Source organism: Myotis daubentonii, chromosome 3 (genome assembly GCF_963259705.1).
Source record: "Myotis daubentonii chromosome 3, mMyoDau2.1, whole genome shotgun sequence".
NCBI classification, from domain to species: domain Eukaryota; kingdom Metazoa; phylum Chordata; class Mammalia; order Chiroptera; family Vespertilionidae; genus Myotis; species Myotis daubentonii.
The window spans coordinates 21,762,372-21,783,499 of NC_081842.1; the positions used below are offsets into that span (position 1 = coordinate 21,762,372).

At 39.5% G+C, this 21,128-nt stretch overlaps 1 protein-coding gene across 1 annotated transcript in view; it reads left to right on the forward strand.

Moving 5' to 3' along the window:
* The first annotated feature begins 2,891 nt into the window (after positions 1-2,891).
* LEKR1 (leucine, glutamate and lysine rich 1) overlaps positions 2,892-21,128 on the forward strand; it is a 117,585-nt gene continuing 99,348 nt past the window's right edge. Inside the window, exons 1-2 of the mRNA XM_059686878.1 lie at positions 2,892-2,999; positions 16,649-16,863. Of these exons, the coding sequence (XP_059542861.1) occupies positions 2,952-2,999; positions 16,649-16,863 (263 nt within the window). The 5' untranslated portion in view covers positions 2,892-2,951. The remainder of the gene's footprint in view (positions 3,000-16,648; positions 16,864-21,128) is intronic.

Here is a 21,128-nt window from a genome sequence, read left to right on the forward strand (position 1 = left end):
TGGTAATTTAGGAGAAATTCTTCCAATAGAGTTTAATTAAGCTGATGCCATCTTATTTTACTATTGGTGAGTCCATTGTAAAATGGCAGAAATGAGAATAATGAGCCTTTTGTGAATAATGAGCTCTTGCCACATCACGGTGACAGTCTGCCAAACATCACATTATTATGTACTTGGTCATGTGGGCCAATGTTAACTATGTCAGTTAACTTTACCCCACGGCCAGCTGCAGTTAACTTTACCAAACACACACACACATACTATATTTATATGGGAAGACAGATCATTAATTATTTGCTGTAAACAGCAGCTCATTAAAACAAGGGATTTTATGCTAATGGGATAGGGAGGGAATCCTCTTTTCTACCAATAGTTGCATAATTAAAACAAAAAATACTGCTACTATAAGAATTTTTGTCACATACAATTTACCTGCTACCTTGGAAAAGCTGGAGTTGCTACCTCAGACTTCTTGGCCTCTCCTGTCAAAATCTTACCCTGATCAAAAGCAAACCACCTCAGGAGCCTTCAGTAATACTCCTCTCCTAGATTGTTCTTTGTCTACAACTGTTGGCCCTTAGGCCTTGTTCCCTGCTGTGGAACTGGGCCTATGTCATTTTATTCTGCTGCCCCCTTCACTCCTTGGGTATATATAAACATCTCTCACTCATGAAATTGGACTGTCTATTCTTCCTCCATATTTGAGAAAGATTAAAAACACACAAAACCCAAATGCTGCTCCATTCTGTGTGGTTTTATGAAAGTAGTGATAGAGTGTTATATAGAACTAGAGGCCCAGTGCACAAAATTCATGCACAGGTGGGGTCCCTAGGCCTGGCCAGCGATCAGGGCCTATCGGGACCATCTCGTCCAGTCCCAGTCAGGGCCAGGCCAGGTGGAGCCTGCCAGCTGCCAGCCAGGGCCTGGGGGCCTACTGGCTGCCAGGTGGGGCCTGCTAGCTGCTGGCCGGGGACCACGGGAGGTTTGCCGGCTGCGGGGAGGGACCAGGGGAGGTTGACTGGCTGTGGGAGGTTGGCTGTGCGAGTGCACTGACCACCAGGGGGCAGCTCCTGCATTGAGCAGCTCCTCTGTTGCTCAGTCTTAACAGTCACTTAGGCTTTTATATATATAGACTAGAGGCCCGGTGCACAAAAATTTGTGCACTCGGGGTTGGGAGAGGAGGTCCCTCAGCCTGGCCTGTGCCCTCTCACAGTCTGGGACCCATCAGGAGATAAGGACCTGCTGGTTTAGGCCTGCTCCCGGGTGGCAGAGGGCAGGCCTAATCCTAGGTGTAACCCATGGTGGGGCTCAGAGCAGGGCCCATTGGGGAGTTGGGGCCCCGCCTCCTGTCATGCACAGAGCAGGGCGGATTGGGAGGTTGCGATGCCACCCTCAGTCATGCTCAGGGTAGGGCCGATTGGGGGGTTGGGGCACCACCCCCTGTCACACTCAAGGCAGGGTCCATAGGGAGGTTGCAGCGCCACTCCTGTCATGCACAGAGCAGGGCCGATCAGAGGGTTGGGGCTCCGCACCCTGTCACACTGATCCCGGTGCTGGGAAGCCTCGCTGCTCCACTGATCCCAGGGCCAGGATGCATCTCGGCTCCCCTGACCCCTGGCCCGGAGGCCTCTCGGCTCCGCTGATCACCGGGGCGGGAGGCCTCTCTGCTCCGCTGATCGCGGGGCCGGGAGGCCTCTGGACTCCGCTGATCACCAGGGCCGGGAGGCCTCTCTGCTGATCACCGGGCCAGGAGGCCTCTGGACTCCGCTGATCACCGGGGCCGGGAGGCCTCTCTGCTGATCACCGGGCCAGGAGGCCTCTCGACTCTGCTGATCACTGGGGCCAGGAGGCCTCTCGGCTCCGCTGATCGCGGGGCCTCCGACTCCGCTGATCACCGGGGCCGGGAGGCCTCTCTGCCCTGCTGCTTCAGGGCTGTTTGGCTTGCTCTGCTTGGAGCCTGAGTATGCAAATTAACCGCCATCTTTTAGCTTCTATAATTAAAACATTGTATCTTTTGGAGTTGTTGCTTCAGGAGCTCAGAGCCCCCGCTGCGGGGATCCTTGAATTTCTCCATGGCTGGGGCAACCAAGCCTCCTATTCTCAGCTGCCTGGCTGCCAGCCGCCATCTTGGCTGACAGTTAATTTGCATATCTCGCTGATTAGCCAATGAAAAAGGTATCGGTTGTACGCCAATTACCATTTTTCTCTTTTATTAGTATAGGATTATTTTATTATAAAATGAAAACCTATTAAAAGTAAAATACCTACACAAAAATAATAAAAATGTTAATTTTTAGTTAAAATTGACACTTGGCTTCTCATACTTTGATGTTTCTTTTGTTCAGGGCCTGCATATCATATTTAAGCTGATCATATTTTTTTTAAACTACATTCATATCACAGTTGCTTTTCTTGTCTGCCAAACTAAAATACCATATTTACACATTTTTCTCGTAGCTTTTCAGAAAAAAAAACTTAAAAAAAACAATCTTGAAATAAATGGTTCCATTTAAGATTTTATGATCCTTATTTTGTATTTGCAAAGCAAATAATTAGTATTAAACCGCCACAGAAATTACAATGGGACCATTAATTTCTTTTTTTTTTGTTAAGTGTGTATACATTTTAAAAAATCTTTAAATTCTTTATTGTGGAAAGTATTGCATATGTCTCTAAAGAAAGAAGATATTTGCAGCTAGTATCAGCAGTCTCTGTAGGTCTTTTCTGTTCTATTGGCCTAATAACTAACTGAGAAAACCCCACTTGTACTGTTTAACACTGATGGAATAAACATCTGTTTAAACAGTTATCACCATTCTTCTTCCAATACTACCAAGAATTTATATCTCGTAATTTGAATTTTTTGACATTATCCAATTCTGACTATTGCCATCAATATTTTTAGATTATTTATTTTACTTCAGAGCTCCTTCCGTGTATTTTGGGAAATTATGGATCGTCACGTTCCCGTGCATGCGTTACCTGAAGAAATCCAAAAGGTATGATATTATATTGTGTTACTACAAAATAACATTGGAAACCTGTTCGCAGGTAGGTAGTTCTAAAATTTGGGGAAGTGAATTCAGAGGTTCTGTATTTATTTTGGTCAGGACATCTGTAATGAATTGATGGAGTGGGGAAGGGAATAATCCTAATGGTCCGAATTGTGGAATTCAGTTCAGTGCAGAGTATTTGACCTGTGAACAAAGGCAGATATACAATTTCAGCACAGTATTTGACCAGGTGTTTGCGGAGCCTGATAGTAATATTTAGGTATTTTCTAGCAGCTTTGCAGAAAGAAGTTTTTTTTAAAAAAACAAACAAATCAATGAGTCTGTTTAAAATTTTAAATGATCATTAGTCTGTATTTGCAAAACAAATAATTAGTAGTAAACCACAACAGAAATTATAGTTAGCTTGTAGTTTTTTATGATGCTAAGTTTTGAAGTCTCTCTATATAAGTGTCTATTTCAATTTCACCTTAATTCTTGCACGAGGTACTGTTTTAAGCCTTTTCGTATATGTATCAGTTCATTTAATCTAGCTAACAATTCTTCAGATTTTCTTGTTCTTCTCCCTGTTAGTTCATATCTGTCATCAGGCAAACTCATTACTCCTATATTTAGTTTGGCATTGCATATATTATTAACAGTATAATTTTAAAAATGTCTTTTTGAAACTGATTGACAAATTGTGAATTAAATCTCAGACCTTAGCTATCATTAATCATTCAGGTTTTTCAGTAAATCTACAGTCAACTCTTAACAGTCTGTTATTTTTTAATTGAAGAATTGCAGTCAGCTCTCAGATATGCTTTTATTCTTTGTTCATGTTGCTTTGGGCTTCCTGTTACCATTGATTTAACTTGATGCTTACTGTTACTGTATGTTCTTCAGATTTATATAAACTGCAGCCTTGCAGGAACTGGAAGTGAAGTCCAATTACCAGAAAAGACCTTTTCAACCTCTGCATTTAATTTGCTTTACCTTTTAAGTTAGATGTAAGAGATAGAAAGCACAAAGAGAGCTCAGCTATGCTATGCTTACCCGAGAAATGCTGCTTTTATGTGTTTGTAGACATGGAATGTCCCTCCTCTCTCCCTCAACTGAATTCCTTCCATATACTACCCTGTGTGGTAGAGATGAAAAGAAAACAAAACCATCTGCAAGAAACAATTCCCATACTTCAGATTCCAGTCATCTGTCAGGAAGAGGATCTATAATGAGATGGAAAAAAAAAAACAACTCTAAAAGACAGTGTATAATTTAAATGTCATATAAGATAGTAGCTTATAAGAAAGGAGGAGGTAGGGACAGGAATCCCCAAGTATTGGGATAGTCAAGGGAGGAGCTTTATGCAGGAAGTAGAACTGGGATTGGTCCTTGAAGGCAATAGACAGATAGGCAATAGAGCAGGCTAGGCTAAGGGAACAGCTTACTGGTGAGAAAATGCTGGCCAAGTTAGAGAATGTTTAACAATGTAAATATTTTGAATATATGAGAAAGTATGTATTTATTTTGGCAAGGTTTTTATGAGAGTTGTAGAATGTTTTTATTTTCCATGTTTAAGGTACTTTATAAGTAAATTGTTTAAAGATGCTGAAACCAAGCATTTCATAAATCTGCAGTTATATTCTCAAAGCAGGAATGGCAAGTAGCTGTCCATGCAGTGCAGAGAAGCAGTGGGTCTAAGAGAAGTGCAGCTGCCTAAGGCCCTGGACAAGTGTTCTGATGGTACCTTTGTCCTGCTGAATGTTTAGAATATAAAGTACAGCTTTGCACTTTTTCAAATCTAAGTTAGATACAGGTATACAACAAATATTCACCCAGTGCCTATATATGCCAGGCATTGTTCTGGGTACTTGATTATGAAGCAACCAAAATGTGTACATGTACCCCACTGCCCCTTAAAGCACCGTCTAAGAATAAGTCAGTTATTTGTTTTCCACAACTTCTTAACTATGTTTGATTTATCTAGATTGCCCATAACGTACTTATTAAATTGTCTAGTGATCAGGCAGTATGTAGTCAGCTTGCATACTTCATTCTATACAGAATCATGTTAAATAGATACAGGGTGGAGCAAAAGTAGGTTTACAGTTGTTCATATGGAAAATAATACAATAATCTATACTAATAAAAGGGTAACATCTTCCAGACATCCGACTTCCTTCTGGACATTTAGGGGGCGACCAGGCTGGCAGGAGGACAGTTTGGAGGTGACCTGGCCGGCAGGGAGGCAGATAGGGAGTGAATAGGCCGGCAAGCAGAGGCTGTTAGGGGCGATCAGGCAGGCAGGTAGAGTGGTTAGGGATGATCAGGCAGGCACATAGAGTGGTTAGGGGCAATCAGGCAGGCAGGCAGGCAAGTGGTTAGGAGCCTGCGGTCCCAGATTGCGAAACTGGTGTCTGACTGCCGGTTTAGGCCCCATCCCTGCGGCAGTTGGACTTCCCCCGAGGGGTCCTGGATTGGAGAGGGTGCAGGCCGGGCTGAGGGATGCTCTCCCCCCCCCCCCCATGCACGAATTTCATGCACCGGGCCTCTAGTTAATAAATAATACAAGAATGAACTCTGTTTTGAGTACTAACAGCTATAAACCTACTTTTGCCCCCCTGCATATAGCATATAGTGGTAATAGGAATACTTTGGATTAGAATTATTTACTAACTAGAGGCACGGTGCATGAAATTCGTTCATGGAGGAGTCCCTCAGCCCACCTGTACCCTTTTGCAATCCGGGACTGCTGGCTCCTAACTGCTCACCTGCCTGCCTGCCTGATCGCCCCTAACTGCTCTCCCCTGCTGGCCTGATTGCCCCTAACCACTCTCCCCTGCCGGCCTGATCGCCCCTAACCACTCTCCCCTGTTAGCCTGATCGCCCCTAACTGCCTCTGCCTCGGGCCCCGCCACCATGGCTTTGTCCAGAAGGACGTCCACAAGGACGTCTAGAAGACATCCGGTCTATCTGGTCTAATTAGCATATTACCCTTTTATTAGTATAGATACTTCATTATTAAAATGAAGAAAACAAATCTTTTTTTTTTTTCATTGTGGCTTGGAAATTGTGCTCCATTTCTTTATTGGGTGAAAAAAGAACATGAGGTGGGTGGATCAGTGCCCCTACCTTGTTCTTCTGTTAACTTTTTTGGTGTTAGTTTTTATGCTGGTTCTTCTTTCTAGAGAAACCCTTGCTGTGTGTTTCCTTTTTTTCTTCTTTTCTTTCTCTGTGCATGCAAGGAAGGTTAATGTAGAAATCAGGGAAGAGAAGGTGAGGGGAGCCCTTCCTCTTTATTTCTTTCTATACTTTTGCTATGTGATATGGAAATAGGGTGATTGATAACTTACATGAAAGGTACTTAATAAAGAACATGAAAATGACTGCACTACACTGTGCTATTACTAGTAAATTGGTAGTAGTAGAAAAGTTGCAAGAAAAATTAGAGGTAGTGGAGCAGATGGCCACCGAAGGGAAAGTATAGAGAAGAATGCTGCTGCTGCTGATAAGCTATAATTAGAGAAGTCATTACCCGACTAGAAGACTAAAATTGTTAAAATCAGCTACCTCTTGATCTCATCTTTTTAGGGAATCATAGGGAAGCAAGAATAAGGTAATCTTTTGACTTTCATTCCTAGGTCTTTTTGCTTTTTATCACAATTTCTGACTGAGTATAAAATACATCTCAGACTTCTATCTCCCCAGGTGGCACAAAATGTGAAACAGGCCCAAGGGCTGGATAGCAAGACCACATTCATCCCCTTTGCTGCCAGACTCTACAGTTTACTTCTGTATGTACTTAGATCAGATCTTTAAATCTGTTCTCCCTCTAGATTGAGCTGACTCTTAACCTGTCTCTGACCTCTGGAAGCTAGCAGCTTTGCTAGAATGTTCATCCAGCTTTCTGAGAGCAGAATGCACTTGTACTGAGAGTACAGTTCTATGTTTAGGATTTTATTGCCACAATTAAAACACAGATCAGCGAAGTAATAATTCTATATTTCTTCTTCTCTCAAATGTCTACCTATTTTAGAGACATAGGGGGACTCCCTTTTTTTTTTTTTTTTAGAAAAAAAGCAGTGAACAACTTTCCTTTTGTCATTTTTGCCTGGGGACATACACAGAAATCAAAACAACTGCAACAAATGAGTGGAAAAATCAGTTATTTTGCAAAGTAAAGCTGATCTCTCTCTCTCTGTCTCTGTCTCTCTCTCAATGGTGAGAAAATGAACATTTGTAATGGGAATTTAGCTTCAGGGAAGATATTTATTACCGGAGGACACAAAGTAAAATAAAGAGACCAGAGTTGTTTATTTTATAAAACAGAAGTGGCTGGAGAGCACACTGCTCTTTCTGGGATAACAGTCCGTTTCTCCAGCAGTAACAGCTCATTTTGTCCTGTTTCAGTATAGTAATTTCAGTAAAATTTATTCAGAATAACAGTTTTATATTTCCAAGCACAGATTGTCATTGCCAGGAAAAATAAACTTAATTTTCCAGGTCATTTTGGGCCACTGTGGCTAGAGCCAGATTTTGTATTGAGTTAAAATAGAGGGGGGAAAAAATGAGAAAATGGTCATAGAATTGTTAACATTATTGTTCTGGAAAAGTAATGATATGTGTATATGTGTGTGGAGGTATGTATGCTGTGTTTTTAAGCAACTGTGGTTTTAAAAGCTAACGAGAGAAGAAGTAGGAAGCTGTGTAATTCTTGGAGAGACTATTCACTTGGATATTGTTATCCAAGATAGGTTATTAGGAAAAACGGTTTTTAAAAAAATGTTACTATGACTCTTGAAACAAATTTGCATTTGTGAACTTATAGTCCAAAATACTTTTGTTGGCTAGCTATGGAAGGTTACAGAGTTTACTAAGGTGGGGTTTCCCAGTGGAAAAGTTGGTATTGGAGGAAATATACTTTGGAAGTATATGTAGATAAACACAGGTGTGTTTATGTATGAAGCCAACATTTCTTGAAATTGCTTAATAAAATTTGTTTATGGAATAATCTTTGGTGTTTTAGTCCCAGATTGACTTTTAAAACTTTGCTTATTTTTTTTAATTAAACTTTTTATTTTGAGATCATTGTAGATCCACATGCATTTGTTAAGAAATGATACCAAGAGATCCTATGTACTCTTCCCCCAACTTCCCCCAATGGTGAGTAACATTTGGCAAACAATACTTCAGTATCACAACCAGCTATCAACATTGATACACTTAAGATATAAAACAGTTCTGTACAACAAGGATTCCTCCTGTTGACCTTCTATAGCCATATTCACCTCAACCTCCCCCTTCATACGCCTACACCACTCTATCCCCCAGGCCTAATCCATGACCCCTGGCAACCACTGATTTGATCTTTAATAATTTTGTCATTTCAAGAATGCTACATAAATGGAATCATGCAAGATATAACCTTGTGGGATTAGTTTTTCACTCTGTAATTCTCTGGAGCTTTATTCAGGTTATTGCATGTATCAATAGTTTATTTCTTTTTATTGCTGAGTAGTATTACATGGTATGAATGTACTACAGTTTATTTAACCTGTTCAACATCTGGGTTTTGTCCAGTTTTTGGCAATTACTTGTAAAGCTGCTATAAATGTTTGCGTATAGGATTTTATGAGAACATATGTTTTCATTTTCCTGGGATAAATGCCCAAGAGTGCAATTGCTAGCTTGTACAGTAGTTGCATGTTTAGTTTTTTTAAAAATACTGCCAAACTTTTCCAGAAGCTGTACCATTTCACATTCTCACCCACAATGTATGAATGATCCAGTTTCTCTGCACTTTACCAGCATTTGGCATTGCCATTAGTTTCTGGTTTAGCTTTTCTGATAGTTGTGTAGTGATACCTCACTGTGGTTTTAATTTGCGTTTTTCTAATGATTAATGATGTTGAGTATCTTTCCATGTGCTCATTTGGCATCTGTATAGTCTTTTAGGTGAAATATTTCTTCATGTCTTTTGACTATTTTTAAATTTGATTTTTTTTTTTTTTTACTGTTGAGTTTTATGAGTTCTTTATACAATCTAGATACTAGTCCTTTGTCAGATATGTGATTTGCAAATATTTCCCCCCAGTTTGTGGCTTATCCTTTCATTTCCTTCACAGGGTTTTTGTAGAGAAAAAGTTTTAAATTTTGACGAAATTTAGGTTATCAGTTTTTCCATCTATAGATTATGCTTTTGGTATCTATACTAATAACAGGGTAATATGCAAATTGGTCAGGATGCCCTTACAGTAACAACGGAACAGCAGGCTGCATGGGGCGACCAGGCCAGCAGGGGGGTTAGTGAGGGATGACCAAACGACTGAACAACAGGCTGTGTGGGGCGGCAAGGATGGCAGGGGGGTTAGTGAGGGACAACAAGGCCTGCAGGTGGGAACCAGGCCGGTGGGTGGGAGGGTGGGCAATTAGGGGCAACCAGGCTGGCAGGCAGGTGAGCAGTTAGAAGCCAGCGGTCCTGGATTGTGAGAGGGATGTCCAACTGCTGGTTTAGGCCTGATACCCTGGATCGGGCCTAAACCGGCAGTCGGACATCCCCCGAGGGGTCCCGGATTGGAGAGGGTGCAGGCTGGGCCGAGGGGACCGCCCCCCCCCCCCGCACGAATTTCATGCACTGGGCCTCTAGTCAAGTATAAGAACTCTGCCTCATATGGATCCTGAAGATTTTACCCTAGATTTTTTTTTTCTAAAGTCATGTTTTTATGTTTTACACTTAAGTCCATGATTCATTTTGAGTTAATTTTTGTATAGGGTGTAAGGTTTAGGTTGAGGTTCTTTTCTTTAAACTTATGGGTATCCAATTATTCCAGCACTGTTTGTTGAAAGGCTATCTTTTCTTTATTAAATTGCTTTTTCACCTTTTCTAAAGAAGTCAATTTAGTATACTTATATAGATTTATTTATGGATGCCCTAGTGTATTCCATTGATCTTTTTGTCTATCCTTCTGCCAATACCACACAATATTTATTACTGTAGCATTATATGTCTTGAAATCAGATAAAATGATTCCTCCCACTTTATTCTTATTTTTCAAGATTATTTAGCTCTTGTAGTTTCTTTGCCTTTCTATATAATTTGAGCACAATCCTGTCTCTCTATAAAAAAATCTGGCTGGAATTTTGATAACACATTAAATGTATATATAAATTTGGGGAGAATTGATATCTTCAATATTTTGTGTCTTCCAACCCATAAACACAGTATGAATATGACTCTCCATTTTTTAGATCTTTGATTTCTTACCATCTGTTTCCAGCATACAAGTCCTGTACATGTTTTGTTGGATTTATACCTAAGCACTTCATTTTTTGAGCAATTGTAATTTTAATTTCATCATGCACATGTTCATTGTTAGTATATAGAACTACAGTTGTTTTTTGTATGTTTATCTTGAATCATCGACCTTGCTGAACTTATTAGTTCCAGGAGCTTTATTGTGAACTAGAGGCCCGATGCACGAAATTCGTGCATGCGTAGGGTCCCTAGGCCTGGCCAGTGATCAGGGCCCATCTGTGGGGCGACCGGCAGGACAATAGGGGGGCCCCCACTGCACCTGCCTTGGTTGGCCTGGATCTTGCGGGCTGGGAGCAGCTCCTGTGTTGAGCATCTGCCCCCTGGTGGTCAGTGCGTGTCATAACAGTCGTTCCACTGGTGGTTCTGCTGTTCGGTCGATTTGCATATTAGGCTGTTATTATATAGGCCTGGTGCACGGAATTTGTGCACGGGGAGGGGGTTCCCTCAGCCCGGCCTGCACCCTCTCCGATCTGGGACCCCTTGGGGGATGTTTGACGGCAGTCGGACATTTGTCTTACAATCCGGTACTGTTGGCTTCTAACTGCTCGCCTGCCTGCCTGCATGATTGCCCCCTAAGCGCTCTCCTGCCAGCCTGATTGACACCTAACTGCTCCCCTGCCAGCCCGATTGCCCACAATTGCCCCCCCCCCCCGCGCTGGCCTGGTCACCCAAACTGCCCACCCCTGCTGGCCTGATCGCCCACAACTGCCCTCCCTTGCCGGCCATCTTGTGGCAACGTCACGCGAGGGCGTGACACTACCTAGGCTTTTATTATATAGGATAGGATTCCTTGGGATTTTCAGGGTTAACAATCATGTCATCTCAAATAGGGAAAGTTTTGTTTCTTCCCTTCTGATATGTCTGCCCTTTATTTCCTCTTCTTGCCTTATTACTCTGGCTAGAACTTCCAGCATTATGTTGCGTAAAAGCAGAGAGAGTGAATATCCTTGCTTCGTTCCTTATCTTAGGGGAAAAATCATTCCCTCTTTCACCATTAAGTGTAATGCAGGTGTGGGGGCTTTTATAGATGCTTTTTTACTGAATTGATTTTTAAATTGTGGTACAGCAAGTTGACTTATTGATGACAAAGGATCCTGATGGGCTTATGAAATGGTCAGGTGCTCTGTGTGGCTCAAAAAGTCCACTGTTCTGTCTCAAAATGGTTCTCCCAATCTGAGTGAAATTCTCTAGCTAGACATTCACTGTTTTTGAGTAAAGGCATCTTTGTAATGCAGATCCTCTTGGAAGGGGAAACAGTTTATATTGCTGTTACTGTTTCTTTTCTCCTTAACCAAGCATTGTAAGCATTGGACATGTGGGACAAAAGAGGGAGGAACAATTTTTGGAGCAGAGAATGCCTCAATTGGGCAGCAGGGGGTTACTGGGTGCCTTTTCTAGTTGAAGCACAGACAGGAGTTTTGAAAAGGATTCAAAGCATAATTTAACCTTTTAAAAAATGTGCATTTTTGTATTAAATAACTATAATTTAAGAAGTACAAATACTGCATTTGAGAAGTTTATTTTGAAATTTATTTTTTAAATGGCTCTACATTTGCTTAATATACTGCATTTGTTAATGCTCTTCCAAAGTACAGCTTCTAGAAAGCAAAGATATCCTGCTAATAACAGCCATTTTGTCAAGAATGACAGCATGTCATTATTTTACTTACAAAACAAGATGATATAACACCAAGTTATAAGGATGAAGCACAAATTATATTTCACAAAAAAATATAACTTTTATTTCATTTGGGAACATAATTATAGTATATCATATCTTCTCAAATTTCACAGACATGCCCTAAGTAATTAGGCTGTATAGACACCAAGACTTTGAAAGTGTTATTACTTTTTTTTCCTATTGCAGTTTTACATACAGAAACTTATTTACAATTTAATAGCATTGAAAAATTTTTTTAATATACTTATTTAACATAGGTCACTTCGTGATTCAGGTTGTACTGGATGAAGTCTGGAAGCTACTTGTATGGGCCTAGTATTTTAGAATTTGATTGTCTTGTTTCCTAGATCATAATGATACCATCTTTTGGCTTTCTTTGCTGAACTTTCAGAAGACCTGTTCTATAAAATATTTTACTTCACTTATTTTAGCTTCCCTCCATAATTGCTAGGGTGGAATAACATTCTAATAGCGTTCACAACTGTGAAGTTTATGCTATTTCTGTTTTGTACATCAGGCTGCAAAGAAGCTCCACCCAGCAAGAGTTTTCTTTAGACTAAGGATAGGGTGCTTTGCCAGGAGTAAGGCAAGAACTGTGATTAATAGGCAAAAGGTTAAGGATGAAGGTGCCTTGGAGTAAGCAATATAATTTTCAAATTGATGAGAAGGAACCAAAACTCACAATGGGCAAAGGGATTGCAAAAAAAAATATCCATCTGCTCTGAATTAGTTTAGGTCTCTTGATGTGGATGAGTTATATTCCTTTGAATGGGATTGCAGAACCACTCTAGGTGATCTTTGAGGACACACAGAGAGTAAGAGGATAACATACAAATGCTATTCAATGTATAAAACAACCATAAGCTACAACCAGTGAACTCAATTTCAATTTCAGGCAGGATTCCAAATATACTATCAAAGGGTGATTTGTGAGGATGTATTAGAGAACTAATAAAATTGGGCCAGTTTTATGTTCATTAAGAGAACCAGAAGGTAGACCTTGCTCTATTCCATTTTGTGCAGAGTTACTAGATCCAGGGACAGTAGTAGGCATTAAATATATGGACCTTTTGAAGGCATTTGACAAATTTTGTCAATATTCCTGAAGATAATAAGAATACATATAGGCTGCTTACAAAGATAATTGGATAATTGAATAACAAGTTGAAGAGTTATACTCAAAATATGCTGAGTAATGGGTCAGCATCAACCATGGAGATAGATATGATGTGGACTTCTATCCCCAACTTGGCCATAGTCAGAATTTTTTATCCATGAATTCTAGAGTTACTAGGTCCAGGAACTGGAGTAGCCACAGAATATATGGACTTTATGAAGGCATATGACAAATTTTGTCATAATATTCCTGAAGACAATATGAATAAATGTAGGCTGGTTGCAAAGATAATTGGGTAGTTAGCCCTAAAGGTTTCCTAAATGTCTGTGCCTTCAACACTTACAGGCCTATTTGGATCATTCCCAGCTTAGGGCTTAGTTCTTCTGGGTGTGATGTCCAGTCCTCTTCCACCTGCCAGCCATGGGTAGGGTGGGTGAGCGGAGGGCGTTTAGTCACATTACCACATAGAACAGCCAGGACTGTGGAAGGTAGAGCTGTAAGAAAGCTGGAAAGGAGTGGATTGGTATATTCAGGATAATAAGACGTGGTTTTGCACTGCAGTATTTTTAAATAAGGGCATTATTTAACATAAAAGATAGATATCGTATATAATCTATACTGATAAAAGGGTAATATGCTAATTAGACCGGACTTCCTTCTGGACAAAGCCATGGTGGTGGGGCCAAGGCAGAGGCAGATAGGGGTGATCAGGCCGGCAGGGGAGAGCAGTTAGGAGGATTAGGCTGGCAGGGGAGAGCACTTAGGGGGATCAGGCTGATGGGGAGAGCAGTTAGGGTGATCAGGCTGGCAGGGGAGAGCAGTTAGGGGGATCAAGCTGATGGGGGAGAGCAGTTAGGGGGATCAGGTTGGCGGGGGAGACCAGTTAGGGGGATCAGGCTGGCAGGGGAGGGCAGTTAGGGGAATCAGGCTGGCAGGCAGGCTTGATCCCACAGGAATCGGGCCTAAACCGGCAGTCAGACATCCCCCGAGGGGTCCCGTATTAGAGAGGGTGCAGGCCGGGCTGAGGGACACCTCCCCTCCCGTGCATGAATTTTGTGCACTGGGCCTCTAGCAGTAACATAATTGCTAAAAATATGAGATCACTATAATCTAGGGTTGCGTTAGAAGATATTAATGATACTACTAATGAGATATTGGAAAGAGGGAAGTTTGAGTACTCTCTTATTCTGCTTCAGTAAGACAAGCCACTCTGAAGTAGGCAGTTCTAAGTACCATACTTGAAACAGATGTAGAACCCAGGAACAAGTTCAGAGAAAAATATCTAGAATGTGAAAGAAATTAAAAAGCATGTCGTAATGGAAACAGCTGTAGGAATTGGAAGTTGACCTGGGAAAACAAGATATAGAATGTTCCTTATAGCTGTCTTCTAATATAAGAAAGAGGCCTGTGGTTGTTCCACATGGTTACTAGGAGGTTTAGGGCCAGTGGACACTCTAGGCAGGCAGATTTGGGGTCAGCATGAGAAAATTTCCTGACAAACCGTCAGAAGATGCAACAAGCTGCTTTACAATGTAGTTTTCCATCATCTGGGGTATTGAAAACTTATCTAGGTAGGAGTAGACTCAGTGAATGCATCCAGGGCTTGAACCAGTTATCTTTATGATTTTTTTCAAACCTATTCTTTTCTAAATCTACACTTTTGATATCAGTGGCAGTTAGATGATTGATGAAGTCATTCATTGGTTTTCTACAGTATTATATTTTGGGGTGGCATTGATTAATAAGCTTATATAGGTTTCAAATGTACAATTCTATGATATATCATCTGTGTCTTACACTGTGTGCCCACCACCCAAAGTCAAATAATCTTCCATCACCATATATTTTACCCCCTTGAACCTTGACTAGTCCCCCAGCCCCCTTCCTTCTGGTAACCACCATACTGTTATCTGTGTCTATGAGTTTTTGTTTGTTTGTTTTTCTTGTTTGTTCATTTGTTGCTTTCAGTTTTATATCCCACACATGAGTGAAATTATATGGTTCTTAACTTTTTCTGACTTATGTCACTTAGCACAATGTTCTCAAGATCCATCCATGTTATTGCAAATGGTAACATTTCATCTTTTCTTAAGGCTGAATAGTATTCCATTGTGTATCGGAGGGTACTTCAGTTGTTTCCATGTCATGGCTACTAATGCTGCAATAAACATAGGGGCTCATCTATCTTTATGAATAAGTGTTTTCAAATTTTTGGGGGTAGATAGCTATACTCTTAATTTTTTGAGGAGCCTCCATACTGTTTTCCATATCTGTACCAATTTACATTCCCACCAGCAGTGAATGAGAGTTCTTTTTACTCCACAATCTCTCCAACACTTGTTATTTCTTATTCTTGTTGATAATAACCATTCTAACATTTGACATTTTTATTATTGAAGTTTAAATGTGCAAAATTTTACTGTATAAAAACTTATTATATTAGTTTGTTTTAACCTAGTCTTGTGTAATAGCATTGATAAGCAGATAAGGTGGCCTCACTCTTGGTTACAGGAGTCATTTCTACAGTCTTGAGGGAGGTTAATTAGGAGTAAGTACTTTTCTTATAACCCAAGTGTTGTTTTCTTTTTAGTGCCCTGGAGCAAATATTTAATGAAGCTGTCTCTTTTCCTGTGTGAATAGCAAGACAAGTAAAGGCTCCTTGAAAAATATTTATGTACTTGAGACAGAAAAAATAATTACCTCTCTTTTGACTTTACTAAAATTCTAGTTTTCACCTCCCCAATGTTGTCCAGAGATATGTGGACATTATATCTGAAGAGAGTAAGAGGATTTAGCTGACATCCACTTTGTAGATAAATATGATACAAATGGTTACAGACGTGGGTATTGGTTTTAAATAGACCTGAGTTTAATCCTCACGTCTCCACCTACCAGCTGGTTATAAACTTCAATAGTCTCCCTTTCCTTATCTATAAAATGAGCACAACCATAACTCCCTGAGGGGAAAGAACTAATTTAAGGAAAAGAGATTAGGTCCAAAGTATTTTTTCTTCTTTGTGGTTTTATGATAGAATGTAAAATTCTGCAAAAATCATAAAATGTTAACACTGAACAGAAACTGAGAGATCATTTGGTTCAATGGCCTAATTTTATAAATGAGGAAAGTAAGATCGGAAAAAGCCAAGAGGCATCTCCAGAATCATGGTGCAGTTGGCAGTGAAAGGCCAGTGCTTTCTTCCCACTCCATGGAAAACTCATCTTAAAACAAGAATTGTAACGATGTTTTCATCATTTTTGTTTTATTTTATGGAAAATATTTCAAGAGCAAGCCTTTCTTAGAGATACCATGGAAAAATAATTACTCTGAAGGAGTCTTTTCTAATTCCAAGATTCTGTGTCAGAATCATGGCAGTTTAAAAAATTTTATTCAAATATAAGCAATGTCATAATTATCACTCCATGTCATAGTACAGTATACATTTACTTCATTTGACAAGCGTAAGTTGCAATAACATCTTCTGTTGGACTTCATTTCTTCAGAATTTAAAAATACCATTTTAATAAATGTATATTCTATTTTCTAGATGCCCTCTGAAGAAAAAGTTTGTAAGTACTGTGGAGTGAGCTATCTCATTCTTCATGAGTTTAAAGCTATGGAAGAAAAAGTGAAAGCGATGGAAAAAGAGATGAAATTTTATCAAGGAAGTGTAGAACGTGAAAAGAAACTTCAAGAAAAGCTACATTCTCTTAGCCAAGATTTTGAACAATACAAAATTGATAATGACTCCAAAACAGAAAGGTTGGAATATGTTATTCTTTTCTATTATTTATTTAGTTTGAAGAAAAGTACAGACAATAGATAGACTTTCAATGTTCTTCTAGAATTTCTCTGTATCAGGTATAATTTATACTTGAATACATGTTAGTTTTTTATTAATTATTAATAATTAATAAATGTAATTACTAATTATAGTTTGAGCATTCTTTTAGACATGTATTTATTCTCAGAATGATTAGAAACCAATTAATTTAGTAGCCATAAGTTGAGGTAAGTTTTATTTTTCCCCAGATATATCTTAATTTTATCATTAGGAAGATTTGTCTGTCAAAAACTAGGTGAGTTTGGCAGTTTCTGATGCCTAACCTTTGTTTTAAATGGCCTTGAATATTTAGATTTACAGGATAAGGTTTTTATGACTTGAAAAGAATGCCAGGACTTTCAAATTGGCATGTGATTCTAAGTCACGGAAATTGGAAAAAAAATTAAATAATAGGTTCCTAACACTATCAAATCTAATCCATTTAGTCTGCCTCAAGACACTTCAATGAACTTGTACAGACACTTCTAAGAGAAAGTTTTTTTGCTGGAGTTTTATGGCTTTACCTTTTCCCCATGAATGAATATTTCTCCATTTAAAATATCAACAGTTGGTGTTAGTAAACCTTGAATTAATGAATTTAATGAATATCATCATGTCTTTACAAAAATAGAAACTTTCTTAAATCTTTTAGGATTAAGTACTTCTATTACATTTTATTACAAATTTTAATAATTACATTAAATGTCAATTGAGTCCAATATTTTGTAGTTCTTTACCAAGAAAATTTTGTTATAGTTTTTTAAATTTCAAATCTGGATAACAAAGTGTTTCATACTATTTGAGTGGAAAAAAAAACTTGAAGTATTCAATTTAAAATTTGGTGGTTTTCTTGCCTGTCAGAGATTCTTTTGTTTGGGGTTTATTTACACTTTACTTTCTTTATGTGTTGTTTAAGTACATAAACACTTAAAGTAAAAGATGTGTATGGGAGAAAAGGCAAGAAAGTCCCTTTTTATCCTGCTGATTGCTTTTTGCTGGAGATAAAACCACTTTTAATGATTTGGTGCATATTCTTCATTGTGCCTTTACCTTTATTATAGATACATTTATTTAATGTATGTAATATATACTGAGTGGCCAGATTATTATGACCACCCCATCAGTACTTAGTTTGGCCACCTTTTGCCTTCAATATTGCTGTGATTCTTCTTGGCATTGACTCCACGAGATGTTGAAAGGTGATGCGAGGAATCTGACACCATGCCTGATGAATAGCACTGTCTAGTTCTATGAGATTTGATGGTTGTGGAACCAGCTGCCTGATGGCTCTTTTAACTTCATCCCACAAATGCTCAATTGGATTGAGATCTGGTGATTGTGGGGGCCACCTAAGCAAGGTAAAGTCTCCCTCATGTTCTTGAAACCACTCCTGCACAATACGAGCACCGTGGCATGGCGCATTGTCTTATTGGAAGAATCCATCTCCATTGGGATGCGCCATCAACATGATAGGATGAACTTGATCAGCAATGATACTTAGGTATGTTGTGCTATTCAGACGTTTATAATGATCTGGCCCTCTAGCAACTTCAGAGGGAAATTAGAGCTAATATGCCTACAAACATCAGGTGGTCGTAATAATCTGGCCACTCAGTGTATATAAGCCATGTAGTTTTTAAAATGGTTATCATTAATAAATCGACAAACAACAAATTTGGCAGTATGCAGAGAAAAGGGAACCCTCGTGCACTGTTTGTTGATGGGAATGCAAATTGGTGCAGCCTCTGAGGAAAGCAGTATGGCGTTACCTCAAAAAATTAAAAATAGAACTGCCTTATGGTCCAGTGATTTCACTTCTAGGAATTTATCCGAAGAAATCTGAAACACTAATTTGAAAGAATGTATGCACTCCTATGTTCATTGCAGTGTTATTTACAATAGCCAAGATTTGGAAGCAGCCCAAGTGCCCATCAGTAGGTGAGTGGGTAAAAAAGCTGTGGTACATTTACCTAATTGAATTCTACTCGACCAGAAAAATAAGACAGTCTTACCCTTTGTGACAGCATGCCTGGATCTGGAGAGCCTTATGCTAAATGAAATAAGCCAGTTAGAGAAAGACAAGTACCATATGACTTCACTCATATGTGGACTCTAATGACAAAATAAGCTAACAAGCAAAATAGATACAGACTCATAGACAGAGGGCAGGCTGACAGCTATTAGGGACGGGGGGGTGGGGGTGGGGGGTTGCTGGGTGAGGAGGGTAGAGGGATCGAACAAAAAAGGAAAAAAAATTGCCCTAGTCCAGTGGTCGGCAAACTCATTAGTCAACAGAGCCAAATATCAACAGTACAACGATTGAAATTTCTTTTGAGAGCCAAATTTTTTAAACTTAAACTATATAGGTAGGTACATTGTTATTAACTTAATTAGGGTACTCCTAAGGCTTAGGAAGAGCCACACTCAAGGGGCCAAATTGCTGCATGTGGCTCACGAGCCGCAGTTTGCCGACCACGGCCCTAGTCGGTTTGGCTCAGTGGATATAGCGTAGGCCTTTGGACTGAAAGGTCCCGAGTTCAATTCCTGTCAAAGGCACATACCTCAGTTGCAGGCTCCTCCCCGGCCCGAGCCCAGATCAGGGCACGTGCAGGAGGCAACCAATCAATGTTTCTCTCACGTTGTTATTTCTCTCTGTCTTCCCCTCTCGCTTTGACCCTATCTAAAAATCAATGGGAAAATATCCTCAGGTGAGGATTAAAAAAATAAATAAATTCATTGACACAAACAACAGTATGGTGATTACCAGTGGGAAAGGACGGTGGTAGAAAAAGGTATAGGGGGATAAACAGTGATGGAAGGAGACTTGCTTTGGGGTAGTGAACACACAGTACAGTGTACAGATGATGTGTTGTGGAATTGTGCACCTGAAACCTATATAATTTTGTTAACCAGTGGGAACCAATAAATTCAATAAAACACACACAAATGTGTATTGTTTAATCTCCAAGTATTTTGGGATTTCCCAGCGTTCTGTTTGATTTCTAGATTAATTCCATTGTGGTCTGAGTACAGACATTATATGTTTTTAATTTTTAAAAATTTGTTAAAATGTGTTTTATGGCCCAGAATGTGGCCTGCCTTGGTGAATGTTCCGTGTGAGTATGAGAAGAATGTATCTTCTGCTGCTGTTGGATGACGTAGTCCATAGATGTCAATTAGATCAGTTGATTGCTGCTGCTGTTGTGTTCAAATATGTCCTTACTGATTTTCTGTCTAACGATTTTATCAGTTGCTAGGAGTACCGTATTGGAAGTCCTCGACTCTAACTGTGGGCTTGTCTATTTCTCTTTGAGTTCTTTAATTTTTGCTTCACAATTTTGTAGCTCTGTTGTTTGGTGTGAACACATTTAGGATTGTTATGCCTTCCTGGTGGATGGATCCTTTTTTAGTCATATAATGCACTTGGTTTTCTCTGGTATTTTTCTTTGTTCTGAAGTCTACTTTATCTGATAATAATATAGCCACTCCTGCATATTTAATAAACTGTTTACATTGTATTTTTTCCATTTATTTTACTCTCAACTTACCTCTGTCATTGAATTTGAAGTGAGTCTTGTAGATAGCATATTGTTGAATCATGGGTTTTTAAATCCACTCTGCCAGTCTCTTTTAATTGGTGTATTTAGACCATTCACATTTAAAGTAATTATTATTATTTTAACATATATTTTTATTGATTTCAGAGAGGAACGGAGAGGGAGAGATAGAAACATCAATGATGAGAGAGAATCATTGATCAGCTGCTTCCTGCATGCCCCTACTTGGGATCGAGCCTGCAACTTGAGCATGTGCCCCTGACCAGAATCAAACCCAGGACCCTTGGGTCTGCAGGCCATTGCTCTATCCACTGAGCCAAACTGGCTAGGGCTAGGTAATTATTGATATGCTTGGATTTAAGTATGCCATTTTATTATTAGTGTGTAGTTTGTTCCCTCTGTTTCTCTTCTTCTGTTTCTCTTTTCTTACCTTTATTTTGGTTTCTTGAACATTTTTAAGGTTAGAGCTTGATTTATTTATAGTGATTTTTAGTATATTGCTTTGTATAGGTTTCTTAGTGGTTGCAATACAGGTGCATAACATCATAGTCTGTGGTTTAATTATGATGTGCCTTGGCATGGATTTCTTTGGGTTTATCTTTTTGGATAGAATAGGATCTTTCCCAAGGGTTGTTGAAACTATGTTT